The sequence below is a fragment of the Tachyglossus aculeatus genome, chromosome 14, assembly GCF_015852505.1.
Source record: "Tachyglossus aculeatus isolate mTacAcu1 chromosome 14, mTacAcu1.pri, whole genome shotgun sequence".
In the NCBI taxonomy this organism is placed as follows: Eukaryota; Metazoa; Chordata; class Mammalia; order Monotremata; family Tachyglossidae; genus Tachyglossus; species Tachyglossus aculeatus.
The window spans coordinates 24483354-24497800 of NC_052079.1; the positions used below are offsets into that span (position 1 = coordinate 24483354).

Genomic DNA, 14447 nt, shown 5'->3' on the forward strand with positions numbered 1-14447 from the left:
TTTCTGATTGGGTCTAATATTCAGTGGCATTCATTGAGCACTTACTCTGTGCAGAGCAGAGTATGGTATGAAAGGGTCGGTAGACATGTTTCTTGCCCACAAATGAAAAATATAGACTTTCAAAGTTTCACTGCATGTTTATTCAAGGTTAAATAGTTAATATTTACCTGAAAAATAATTGTTCAAGATTGAACTTTGAGATGAGGAGACCAAACTGTTACTAAAAGTGAAAACTGCAGCCAGGACCTTCCTTTTGTATGCACAATGTGGTAGGACTGAGGGGCCCATTTTGGCCTTGTCGACCACACAAACACTCTTAAGGGGACATCAGCGTCAATGCTATCTTCTTTGAATTAAAAAAGTTAGACAAACCGAAGGGGAATCGCTTTTTTATAGTACACTCATGTATGTTATTTCTCGTTCTAGGAAATCGAGAACGTGATAAAAACATAGGTATGTATCTAAAACTCAGTTACTTAATGAATTGTATAGTTGACATGAAATCGTGCTTATAACTTCTGTTTTTTTTCTAGGTTATCCATATTGGTGGTATCCAAAATGGGAGTCTCCTCGCCCAATTACATGTGATCCTACCTGCCTCGTAATGTGTTTTTTTAGATTACTAGGAATAGGCCTGACTGTTTTCATTTCTGTTCTTCTATATCGCAAGTTTCCTAATATAACACTAAGAAAGTAATTAGTAGCAAATTAGAAACTGTTAATAATCTTTCTCTTTTTTCAAATCCTTAGATATGTCTTCCACATTAGAGGTCTATCTAAAGGCAATGGGAGTTTTAAATGTGGAAGAGATAGTAGAAGGTAGAGAAGTTTGGGATTAAAAATGAAGCAGTAAGGTTGTTGAAGATAAACAGATTGGCAGTCATATAAATTTTGCAGTGAATATGAGTAGCATTTTCCTTGCATCTTGCACAGGTGTGCTTTGAGGGCCACTATCACGGAAAAAATATTTTTAACTGGTCAGTTTAATGTATTTTGCATCAGACTCTCCTTTAGCAATAGTCACCTTCTTTAATAATTGAAAATGGATTATTTAAGTTGTCAGTGAATATTAAATGTCACCACAGAATTGCCTATCTTCAATTAAATTTTTGTTTTTAAAATTGAAGAGTCCTATCTTACTTTTAGATTTAAAATGTAATTAAATGACAAGCTGATGTCATCATTTCAAAATTGTTGAATTTGGGGAGAACTATTATATTTTAGATTCACTACTTCCAAGGATAAATATTTATTTGTTTATTTCAAAAGTAAATATTTATTTATCTAACCAAGGTCTTATGGGTTCAATAATTTGAAAATGTTCAGGACTTACAGTTCCAAGTTGAAACAAGCTAAAACAAATATGGATTCTAGAATTCAGTTATAGTATCTATTAACTTATATTAGTTTCACTCTATCAGTATTCTATTGCTTTTTTCCAGCAGGTGACATTAATTAGGGTTTACCTGTTAAGATGCCTTTCATTTTATTTAAAAGCCAAATTCTGTAAAGTCACCAAACCATCAAGGCCTGTGGCGGTTATTTGGATTGTTCTGTTGTTCTGGAATATTATTTTAGTATACACAAATTTTCTCATTTAAATCCTAATTATCCAAATAAAAATTTCTAATGATTGTGACATGAAAATGAGTGGGTATATGCTTGCCATTTCTAAATGTTAATTACTTTCATTCTGAAATTATCAAGTATGAGATTTCATTTGAAATCTGAATTTCTGCAAAAATGGTAAAGAAAAACAGAGTCATGGTATCTCTACAAAAGGAAAGGTACTAAATATTAGAACATGTTCCTGAACTCTTACTTTCCTTTTTTCATTCTTGCTCCTCAGAGTGCCCATTGATTTCAAATAAGAGATTAAATCAAATGGTAATCACTGCAGCTTTTTATGACATCATCCTTTCTTATGGATTCTCCCCACCCCAAATTCCAGCCACATCAAAAAGCCTTTGCGAAAAGCAAAAAACAAAAAAGATCAAGTAAAGCTAATCAAGTGGATCAAACCCAAAATTTCCATATATTTGGAAATGCCCACTTACCATGGCATTTTGTTTGGCAGTCAAACAAAATCCTTTCCTTTATCTCCAGAAATGATTCCAGTGACCATTCTCTTATTTTTTTTTGCCAGTAGTGTTGCAATATCATATGTGTTTGTGTTTTATATGATTCTTCCATTTAAAATCTAGGCATCCTGCCCCTAAACCTATGCTTTGTTCCTAAGAGAGCAAGAACCCATTGAGATGATCTATCAATCAGTAGCCTTTATTTAGTGCCTTCTGCAAGCAAATCACTGAACTAGGTTGGGGGAATACAGTAGAGGCAAAAGTCACAATCAGTGACCTTAAGTAGTGTACAATGTAACAGGAGTAGATGACACAACAGTTACGTTTACAGTTGAATTAACCAACTATCCCTAATCAATCAATTGTATTTATTGAATGCTTACTGTATGCAGAGCACTGTACTAAGCACTTGGGGGAGTACAATATAACAAAGTTCCCTGCCCACAGTGACCTTACAGTCTAGAGGGGAAGATAGGCATTAGTATAAATAAAGATATCCACTGTGCAGTGCTGTGAGGCTGATGGAGGGGTTAATGAAGGGGTGCAAATAAAGTGTGCAAGTGCAACGGTGGAGCAGAAGGGGAAGAAAATGGCTGCTTCTTGGCCACAGCAGTTCAAGAATGGAATGTCCCACAATGTCCCACAATCCTGGTTGGCAGATGGGTGGGTAGGCAGCGGTACCAAAGGTTGATGAGCTCGTCAGGCTAAGGTCACTTGGAGGGGAGATCTTGTGGAGAGGGGCGGGCCTGGGAGTGCTTGATGGTCAGCTCCGGTTTCAGGCCCTCTGGGAGGAGAGATCCCAGTTTCCTCTGGCAGGTCCCCGCCCTGGAAGGTACTCTATCATCCAGCCTGTCTTCAGGCCCTCCTAGAGGAAGAGATCCCATCTTCATTGGGCAGGCATTTCGTTCCCATCCCCTTGAGTCGTTAGCAAAGTTCAGGCTTTTCTCACAGCTTTGAAAGGACCACCTTTGCACATCTAAAAACCATTCCCCTTTACAAATTTGGGCAGCCCAAAATCAAATTAATCAACCACTTGTATGTATTAAGTGCTTACCTTGTACAGAGTAATACTGTACTTAGCAGTTGGGAGAGTACAATAGAATTGGTATCAATAATAATAATTGAGGTATTTGTTAAGTTCTTGCTATGATGGCTCACCTCCTCCAGGAGGTCTTCCCAGACTCAACACCCCTTTTCCTCAGCTCCCCTTCCCCCCAACTCACTCCGACTTGTTCCCTTTGCTCTACCCACCCTCCCCGTCCCACAGCACTTGTGTATATATTTACATATCTATAATTCTATTTATTTACATTAATGCCTATTTTACTTGTTCTGATGTGTGTGTGTGTGTGTGTGTATCTAATTATATTTGTTTATATTGATGCTATTGATGCCTGTTTACTTCTTTTGATGTCTGTCTCCCCCCTTCTAGACTCTGAGCCCGTTTTAGGCAGGGATTCTCTCTCTTTGTTGTTGAATTGTACTTTCCAAGCACTTAGTACAGTGCTCTGCACACAAAGCACTCAATAAATACAATAGAATGAAAGAATGAATGAAGATAGGGAGTTCTGTTTTAGACATGTTAAATTTGAGGTGATGGCAGGGCATCCAAGAAGAGATGTTTTGAAAGCAGAAGGAAATGTGAGACTGCAGAGAAGGAGAGAGATCAGGGCTGGAGATGTAGATTTGGGAATCATTTGCTTAGAGATGGTAGTTGAAGCCATGTGAGTGAATGAGTTCTCCAAGGGAGTGGGTGTATATGGAGAATAGAAGGGGACCCAGAACTAAACCTTCAGGGACCCCCACAGTTAGGGGGTAGAAGGCAGAGGAGGAGCTCACGAAGGAGATTGAGAATGAATGGCCAAAGAGATAAAGGTAGAACCAGCAGAGGTTGGTGGCTTCCAGAAGAAGGTGATGTTCAATGATGTTGAAGGCAGCTGAGAAGTTGAAAAGGAGAGAGGGATGGAGCGGGGAGGATGGTGCAAAAGCAGCAGTGGAAGATCAAGAGAGATCAAATATTCCCCCTTTCTCAGTGAGTCTTGGGGAATGGGAGAAGATGAAGAGTCCTCAGGAGAGAGTGGAAGGGAAGGCAGTGCCATTTTTGAAAAAGCCAGCTTTCAGTGATGGCGAGGAAGAGCAGTGACTGGGTCAGGATCAGGTGGAGGATGATGGAAGCTTTCCCATGATGGAGTTGGGGGTCCCCAGGCTGCATTCCACTGCCAGGGACAGTGGAAGAGATCGTGTGAGGGGTGGGGAGGACTTGAAAGGGTATCAGTTAGTGAGGTGCAGAGCTCAGGTTAGAGGCTTGGGTGGTGCTGGTAAAGAAGGAAAGCCATGGTGGGATTAGAGGGAAGGTCTCCACATATGATGGTGAAGTCCGAGAACTGTAGGGACCACAGGCTGTAGAACACGAAGTGGAGCAATCATCCAGACATTGCAGAAGCCAGCCCTGTGTCAGACCCCTCTGTGGCATCTAACTGTGGGTCCTTTCTGGTAATTGCAAAAGTACATGCTTGGTGAAGGTGACTGGGGTCAAGCATTCAAATACCGTGGATTGATTGATTGATTGATGGGGGAAGATATCTCTGCGAGGGCTAGGCATTGGGATACAGTGTGGATATGGAGGGGGGCACATACTTAGAGAACTTTAGTGCTCCCTGGGATGACTAATGAATTTATTTACACTTATTTACACCATCCTTGGGCACTCATACATGTATATACATACACTTACACACACATATAGGACATATACATATATGAATATGTACATACATACTTTCATATATATCCACATTACTTTGGACCTCTCTAGTGAAAATCATTTTTATATTTGCCTCCCCTATTAGAGTGTAAGCTCCTTGTGGAAAGGGAATGTGACACTGTTATCCTGTACTTCCCAAGCACTTAGTACAATGCTCCACATTAAATGGGCACATAATAAATGTGTTTGGAAAAGACAGGAATACCATCTTAGATCACCTCAGGACGACCAGCCGTGAACGAGAGGGTTCTCCATTATGCTGCCTCCCTGTGAACTTGCCAAGGTTCTCCTCCACGCCATCAATGAAACTCCATTGCAGCCTACCTTCCACCACCCCATCGGGAAAGGGAACAGCACCTGCAGCAGGAGGGCTCCACAAAACCCCAGGAAGATTGGTGGCTACTGTGGTGGTCGCTGTGGCTATGGGTGCACCTTGGATTCTGAACCACAAGGAACCTGAATTTCTGCTCTTCTAGCCACAGCCCCATATTGATTTTGTCCTCATTTTGTGTACGTCTGTGCTGTGTTTTAATATTTCACCATTCTAGATGTCTTTTTCCAGTCCCTTCTCCCCTCTTATATTTTTAAGATTGTGAGTTTCCCCAAGGAACAGGGACCATGTGAAATTCCCACTTGTGTTTTTTCTCCCAGTGTTTAGTACGGTGCTCTGCATACAGTAAGTGCCTAACATACACTATTACTACTACTACAACTATTGAGGCCTTGCTGAGAGTCCCTACCTCACCAGGCCAATGGGAGAGCTGTTAATGCTATTCCTCTGACTAACTGGTCTGTGCTCTTTCCACTGCTTTCTCCCTTTAGCTTAAGGCTAAAGTCTCATAATCCCATAAAAGTCTGGACCCTTTCCAGCTAGAAGAGTGGTAGGCCATTGATATTTCATTGGTAGGTGGTGTGGGATATGATAGAGGAAATTCTCATTTTAGGACTTTCAAGTTCCAGTGAATAGCACTGCCAACATTTCAGTGCTATTACTATTCTCTCTATCTCACAAGCATGTAACTTTGGCTCACTTCAACTCACCTCTCTCATTCTACCTGCATATTCAGTCTATCACCAAATCTGTTACTCTCTTCCTTCACAACATCTCTCGGGTCCACACCTTCCTCTTCATCCGAACTGCTACCATGCAGATCCAAGCACTTATCATATCCTGTCTCGACTATTGCATCAGCCTCCTTGCTGACCTTTCTGCCTTCTGCCTCTCCCCTCTTCAGTCTAGAGTTCACTCTGCTGCCCAGATCACTTTTCTAAAAAAAAACACTTCATCCACAGCCCCCTTCTCAAAAGCCTCCAATGGTTATTCATCCGTTTATGCATCAAACAGAAACTCCTTACCACTGGTTTTAAAGTGCTCAATCACCTTGCCCCCTCCTACTTTATCTCGCTGATTTCCTACTGCAACCCAGTCCGCACACTTCACTCCTCTAACACCCCCCTACTCACTGTACCTCAATTTTGTCTACCTTGCTGCTGACCCCTTGCTCACATCCTCCCTCTGACCTAGAACTCTCTCCCCTTTCATATCCATCAGACCACCACTCTCCCTACCTTCAAAGCCTTACTAAAATTATATCTCCTCCAAGAGGCCTTCCCTGACTAAGCCCTCATTTCTTTGTCTAAACCCTCCCTTCTGTGTTGCCTGTGCCCTTAAACCAGTTTCCCTTTAAGCACTTTGATATTCATTACTCCCACAGCCCTTATGTGCATATCCATCTGCAATGTATTTTAATATCTGACTCTCCCTCTAGTCTGTAAGCCCCTTGTAGGCAGGGATCATGATTACAATGATTACTATTGTATTGTACTCTCCCCCATACTTAGTATAGTGCTCAGCACACAGTCAGTGCTCGATAAAGATTGAGAGTGAAATACAGGTGAGAGAGAGAGTTAAAAAACACTCTTCCTGCTTGATTGGCTCCCATTCCCACATGTTTCTGGGAAATCAAGGCTTTTTGCCTCCTAGAAGTAGCAGTTCCCTAGGATGAAGTTTTCCTATTTCCTTTCCACTACTTCCTTCCAACCACATAGCTCCACCCCAAAAGCACCCCAAAAGCAAGGGAATGAGAGTTAGGAGACCCAGGTTCTAGACCTGGCTCTGCCACTTGTCTGCTTTGTGACCTCAGTCCATGTTTCCCCACTCCTCAGAAACCTCCAGTGGTTGCCCATCCACCCATCAAGCAGAAACTCCTTACAATAGATTTTAAAATCACCTTGCTCCCTCCTACCTCACCTCCCTGTTTTCCTACTACATCCCAGCCTGCCTACTTCATTCCTCTAAGGCCAACCTACTGACTCTACCTCGATCTCACCTATCTTGCTGATGTCCTCTTGCCCACATCCTGCCTCTGGCCAGGAACGCCTTCCCTCCTTCATATCTGAAAAATGATCACTCTTTCTCACCTTCAAAGCCTTATTAAAGCACATCTCCTTCAAGAGGCCTTCCCTGACTAAGCCCTCATTTCCTTTTCTCCCACTTCTTTTTGCATCACCCTTGCACTTGGATTTGTATACTTTATTCACCCCTCCCTCAGCCGCACAGCACTTATGCACATATCCATTGGAGAAGCAGCATGTCTCAGTGGAAAGAGCACGGGCTTTGGAGTCAGGTCACGGGTTCAAATCCCAGCTCCACCAACTGTCAGCTGTGTGATTTTGGGCAAGTCACTTAACTTCTCTGTGCCTCATCTTTAAAATGGGGATTAAAACTGTGAGCCCCCTGTGGGACAACCTGATCATATTTTGTAACCTCCCCAGTGCTTAGAACAGTGCTTTGCACGTAGTAAGTGCTTAACAAATACCATTATCATCATTATTATCCATTTATTTATTTACTTATATTTATAAATTATTAAAGTATTGTTAAATTATTATTCTTAAATTATTTATATTTAATGTCTGTCTCCCCCTCTATACTATAAGCTTGTGGTGGGCAGGGAATATGTCTACCAACTCTTTTAGGTTGTACTCTCCCAAGTGTTTAGTACAGTGCTCTGCACTCAGCATTCGATAAATATAATCAATTGATTGGCGGAGATGTGATTTGAGTAGGGCTTTGAAGGTGGGGGGATTGGAAGTCGAATATGAAGAGGAAGGAGTTCCAGGCCAGAGGTTGGATGTGGGCAAGTGGTAGCCAGAGATTGAGGTCCAGTGAGTAATTTGGTATTAGAGGAGCTAGTTTGCAAGGTAAGGTAGGAGGGGGAGAGCTGATCCAGTGCCTTAAATATAATGTCAAGGACTTTCTGTTTAATGCCAAGGTGGGTAGGTAACCACTAGAAATGCACCAAAGTTTTTTAAGAAAAGTGACCCAGGCAGCAAAGTGAAGTATGGACTGGAATGTGGAAAGACAGGAATCAGGGAGGTCAGAGAGGAGGCTGATGCAGTAAAGGCGGGACATAATAAGTGTTTGGATCAGCATGGTGACATTGACTATGTGGGCAGGGTTCGGCCAGTCCTTATGCACAGAACTGCCCCTTCCCTCCTTCTCCATGGAATGTGGCAGTAAAAGTGGTAGTGAGGGAGAGATGAGGGTGGTAGAAGGAGAGAGTGAGGGCTCCCATCCTCTCTTTCACCCCAGGAACCAGGCTTAGAGTGGAGATTGGGGAACTGGATTGGGTCATTCATTCATTCATTCATTCAATCGTATTGAGTGCTTACTGTGTGCAGAGCACTGTACTAAGCGCTTGGGAAGTACAAGTTGGCAACATATAGAGACGGTCTCTACCCAACATTGGGCTCACAGTCTAGAAGGGGAAGACAGAGAACAAAACAAAACATATTAGCAGAATAAAATAAATAGAATAAATATGTACGAGTAAAATAGAGTAATAAATACATACAAACATATATACAGGTGCTGTGGGGAAGGGAAGGAGATAAGGTGGGGGGATGGAGAGGGGGAGGAGGAGGAGAGGAAGGAGGGGGCTCAGTTTGGGACGGCCTCCTGGAGAAGGTGAGCTCTCAGTAGGGCCTTGAAGGGAAGAAGAGAGCTAGCTTGGTGGATGTGCGGAGGGAGGGCATTCCAGGCCAGGGGGAGGATGTGGGCTGGGGGTCAATGGCGGGATAGATGAGAATGAGGCACAGTGAGGAGATTAGGGGCAGAGGAGCGGAGGGTGCGGGCTGGGCTGTAGAAGGAGAGAAGGGAGGTGAGGTAGGAGGGGGCGAGGTGATGGAGAGCCTTGAAGCCGAGGGTGAGGAGTTTCTGCCTGGGGTCCTGGGGCAACCCTGAGAGACAGGCTGAGGAGCCTGACAGGCTGTATAGGGACGAGCTGGGGAGACTCTGATTCTGTTGTGGAGCAGCAACTGTGTCTGCATTGTGAATTCACTTCTTTTGCACTTATCTCAGCACTTGACACAGTGCTCAGCACAAAACAGGTGTTCAAAACATTTTGTGACTCTACTGTTACTGGAGAGTAGAAATCTTGTCTTATGCTGTCAAGTTGTCTCCGATCCATAGCAATGCCATGGATGTATCTCTCCCAGAACGCCCCACCTACCTCTGCAATCTTTCTGGTAGTGTATCCATAGAGTTTTCTTAGTAAAAATATGGAAGTTATTTACCATTGCCTCCTTCTGCGCAGTAAACTTGAGTTTCCACCCTCAACTCTCTCTCCTTTGCTGCTGCTGCCCAGCACGAGTGGGTCTCAACTTGTAGCAGATTGCCTTCCACTTGCTAGCCACTGGCCAAGCTAAGAATGGAATGTACATGCCTTTGCCTGACTTTCCCTCCCTTAGTCAAGATGGGTAGAGCACTGGAAACTCTCCAGGTGCGACCCTGAGAGGGGAGAAAAGTAGAAACAGCCTATATCAATATTAATTAATTAAGGGGTGTCTCAGTTTTAAGGTTGAAAAGATAGAGCAACAAAATGATGTGACTTAAATAATCTCAACTAGATTTTTCCAGGGCCTGTTCTTAGGAAATGCAAAAAGCTGCTGCTTTGGACTGAGTACTCAACACTAGCTGTTCCCTGACCATGGGACGACAAAAATGTCAAGATGGGTGGGCAACCACTAGAAATTCCCTCCCAAGCCCCACCTCCAATTTTATGAACCAATTTGATTTCTTTCTCACATAGCTACTCACTTTCTGGGCCACTACACTGATCCTTGGGGACTTCAGTATACCTGCTGATGTTCCCGTTCATCCTTTTGTTGCTGGCTGATCATAAGGAGTTTTTGTTTGATGTGGAGGTGGTTGGGCAAACACTAGAGGTTCTTGAGGAGTGGGGAGACATGGACTGAACTTTTTTTAGAAAAATTCAGCATAGTGAAGTATGGGCTGGAGCAGGGAGAGACAGGAGTCTGAAAGGTCAGCGAGGAGGCAGATGCATAGTCAAGGCAGGTTAGGATAAGTGCTTGGATCAGCATAACAGGAGTTTGGATGGAGAGGAAAGGATGGATTTTAGAGATGTTGTGGAGATAGAACTGACAGGATTTGGTGACAGGTTGAATATGTGGGTTGAATGAGAAAGATAAGGATACTGGCAAGGTTTCAGGCTTGTGAGATTAGGGAGGATAGCGATATCATTTATAGTGATGGGAAAGACATTGGAAGGACAGGGTTTGGGTAGGAAAGTGAATTCTATTTTGAACAGGTTTAGTTGGAAGTGCTGACAGGATATTGTAGGTAGAGATGTCCTGAAAGCAGGAGGAAATATAGAGGCTGTAGAGAAGGAGAGAGGTCAGGGCTGGAGTTGCAGATATGGGAATAATCTGCATAGAGATGGTAGTTGAAGCCATGGGAGTGAATGAGTTCTCCAAGGGAATGAGTGTAGATGAAGAGAAGAGGACCCAAAACTGAGCCTTGAGGGACCCCACCGTCAAATGATGGGAGGCAGAGGAGGAGTCTGCAGAAGATAGAGCCACCTGAGAGAAAGAGAACCACGAGAGGACAATATCAGTGAAGCCAAGATTGGATAATGTTTCCAGGAAAAGGTTGAGGAGGATTAGGGTGGAGTTGAGGCTGTTAGATTTGACGAAAAGAAGGTCAGTGGTTACCTTAGGGCTGTTTCTGTGTAGTGAAGGGGGTGGAAACCAGATTGGAGAGGATCAAGGAGAGAATTGGAGGAGAGGAAATGGAGGCAGCGGATATAAACAACTCAAGGAATTTGAAGAGGCATAGTAGGGAGATAGGGCAAGAACTGTTGGGAGTCATGGGGTCAAGGGAGGGTTTTTTAGGTCAGAGATGTTTAGGCATGTTTGAAAGCAGTGGGGAAGAAGCCGTTGGAATGTGAGTGGTTGAAGATGGCAGTCAAGGAGGGGAGAAAGGAGGAGGAAAGCATTTTAATAGCACATAAAGCAATGGAGTCAGAAGTGCAGGTTGAGGGGGTAGATTCTGAGAGGAGGAGAGAGTATCTTGAGATACTCCTGGGAATATTGGGAGAGTTGAAGGGGGTGGAGGAGGAATGGGGACTGGAGAGGAACTGGGAACATTTTAGAGAGATCAGACCTGTTAGTTTCATTTCATTAATGAAGTGTTTGGGTAGGTCCTTAGGGGAAAGAGATGGTAGGGATGGGGAGGTACAGGAGGTTTGAAGAGGAAGTTAAACGTCTGGAACAGCTGGAGAGGGCAGTGGTTATGGGAGTTAATTAGGAAGAAGAATTATTGTTGTCAAATAGTGGAGAAGGCAGAATTAAGAATGAAGTTAAGGTGGACAAGTTCAGAGAGATGCCTTAATTTCCACCAATAATGCTCCACAGTTCGAGCACAGATACGGAGGAAGCATACTTTGGAGGTGATAACAGTGTTGTGGGTTAGTGGGACGAGATTGTTGGAGGATTAGGGGTGTAACGGAGTTGGGTTCAGTGGAGAGGGTTGTGTTGAGGTGTTGACTTGTATGTCAAGAGAGGATAGTTTGGGAATGGAGACCAAACAGAGCATGATGGCTTTAGAATATTGATAGGAATCAAAAGACTGGAATATTCTGTGGGGGACCAGGACAGATTTGTTTGGGCTGGTTGTATGGGAAAGACAGCAGGTTAGGAGGTTGTGGTCGGATAGAGGAATTTCAGAGTTGGTGAGAGTAGAGAATGTACAATCACTAGAGATTATGAGATCAAGTGTGTTCCCAACTTGGTGAGTGTATGAGGTGGGTTGGAGCAGAAGGTCATTGGAGTTGAGGAGTGAGAGGAGATGGACAGTGGCAGGATTGTTGGGGACATCCACATGGATATGGAAGTCCTCAAGGATCAATGTATAGTTGGAGAATGAGTCAAGGAATGTGAAAATGGGTTTGACATTGTTTAGAAAATTGGAGGAGGAGCCTAGGGGTTGGTAGCTGACTGTGACTAGTAACTGGAGTAAGTGGTAGAGGCAGATGATGTGGTCTTTAAAGGAAGGGGAAGAGAGGGATGGGGGAGGTGGGATGGTGTGAAAGCAGCATTGGGGAGCGTGAAGGAAGCAGACTTCTCCCCTTTTCCCAGTGAGTCCTGGGAAGTGAGAGAAAATAAGTCTCCCCCGCCCCAATTCCGAAGTGGGTGGCAGGAGAGATTGAGTCATTTGGGGACAGCCAAATTTCAGTGATGGAGAAGGGGAGCAGTGACTGGGTCAGAAATCAGTCAAGGATGAAGGGAAGATTGCACATGATGGAGTGGGGGCTCCACAGGCCATACTTGGCTGAGGAGGGTGTGGGAAGGGTGTTGGGGGTGGGGAGGTGTGAGGGGTAGGAAATAGTTGGATGAGGGGGCTGGGGGCAGAGTTGGGGGAGGGGACTGTGGGGCGGCACTGGGACAGGATAATGCAGAGCGGGGAGTATGTGCTAGAAACCACAACTTCCTTTTGATTGTGTCAGGTTTGATGCTTTAAAGTTTACTTCCATAGTATGTGAGAGAAATCTCTTTGAAATCCAAACAGCCCCTTCATCAGCTTGTCAAAGTCTTGATCATGAACTTGAGGCACTGGATGATAGCAGAAGCCAGAATTATGCTAATAGCTTTTTTGGTTTTCTTCACTTCTGGTAACAGATACAATACAAATCCTCTGCCTGATATAGAAAATGAGGAACTCATCCAGGACTGTGTGCAAATGCAGAACAAATTGTGATCAGAGGTGAATCCATTAGCCAGCAATATGAAATGTACAGTAAGAGAGGAATTCCTAATAATTTCTACCTACATTGTCTAAAAATGTATGTTGCAGTTCTGAGTCAGTTTTCAGTGGAGATTTACCTTAGCATGAAAACTGACCAGTACCTAGATATACCAGGGGGAAGATAACAGCGTTTTGTCTGTGATCATTTTGCATCTTGCATTTTTTATATTTGAATTTGATCTGAAAAGAATTGAGAGAAGGATGTCAACTAGAAAAGTACATCTTAAACCAGAATAAGTCAGCTTGGCATTTTCCAGCCATGGAAAATGCTCTCAAAGAGATCTTTTCATTTGTTTCACACTGATTTTGAAATGACCTCATTCGCTCCCACGGCTTCAACTATCATCTCTACGCTGATGACACCCAAATCTACATCTCTGCCCCTGCTCTCTCCCCCTCCCTCCAGGCTCGCATCTCCTGCTAACTTCAGGACATCTCCATCTGGATGTCTGCCCGCCACCTAAAACTCAACATGCCCAAGACTGAACTCCTTGTCTTCCCTCCCAAACCCTGCCCTCTCCCTGACTTTCCCATCACTGTTGACGGCACTACCATCCTTCCCGTGTCACAAGCCCGCAACCTTGGTGTCATCCTCAACTCTGCTCTCTCATTCACCCCTCACATCCAAGCCGTCACCAAAACCTGCTGGTCTCAGCTCCGCAACATTGCCAAGATCCGCCCTTTCCGCTCCATCCAAACCGCTACCCTGCTCATTCAAGCTCTCATCCTATCCCGTCTGGACTACTGCATCTGCCTTCTCTCTGATCTCCCATCCTCTTGTCTCTCCCCACTTCAGTCCATACTTCATGCTGCTGCCCGGATTGTCTTTGTCCAGAAACGCTCTGGGCATGTTACTCCCCTCCTCAAAAATCTTCAGTGGCTACCAATCAATCTGGGCATCAGGCAGAAACTCCTCACCCTCGGCTTCAAGGCTCTCCATCAGCTCGCCCCCTCCTACCTCACCTCCCTTCTCTCCTTCTACAGCCCAGCCCGCACCCTCCGCTCCTCTGCCGCTAATCTCCTCACCGTGCCTCATTCTTGCCTGTCCCGCTGTCGACCTCCAACCCACATCATCCCCCTGGCCTGGAATGCTCTCCCTCTGCCCATCCGCCAAGCTAGCTCTCTTCCTCCCTTCAAGGCCCTACTGAGAGCTCATCTCCTCCAGGAGGCCTTCCCAGACTGAGCCCCCTCCTTCGTCTCCCCCTCGTGCCCCCTCCATCCCCCCGTCTTACTTCCTTCCCTTCCCCACAGCACCTGTATATATGTATATATGTTTGTACATATTTATTACTCTATTTATTTATTTATTTATTTTACTTGTACATATCTATTCTATTTATTTTATTTTGTTAATATGTTTGGTTTTGTTCTCTGTCTCCCCCTTCTAGACTGTGAGCCCACTGTTGAGTAGGGACTGTCTCTATATGTTGCCAACTTGTACTTCCCAAGCACTTAGTACAGTGCTCTGCACACAGTAAGTGCTCAATAAATACGA

The 14447-nt window shown here is 44.2% G+C and overlaps 1 protein-coding gene across 1 annotated transcript in view; it reads left to right on the plus strand.

Moving 5' to 3' along the window:
- LOC119936898 (GLIPR1-like protein 1) overlaps positions 1 to 1634 on the plus strand; it is a 29769-nt gene extending 28135 nt beyond the window's left edge. Inside the window, exons 5-6 of the mRNA XM_038756458.1 lie at positions 427 to 453; positions 534 to 1634. Of these exons, the coding sequence (XP_038612386.1) occupies positions 427 to 453; positions 534 to 697 (191 nt within the window). The 3' untranslated portion in view covers positions 698 to 1634. The remainder of the gene's footprint in view (positions 1 to 426; positions 454 to 533) is intronic.
- The last annotated feature ends 12813 nt before the right edge of the window (positions 1635 to 14447 follow it).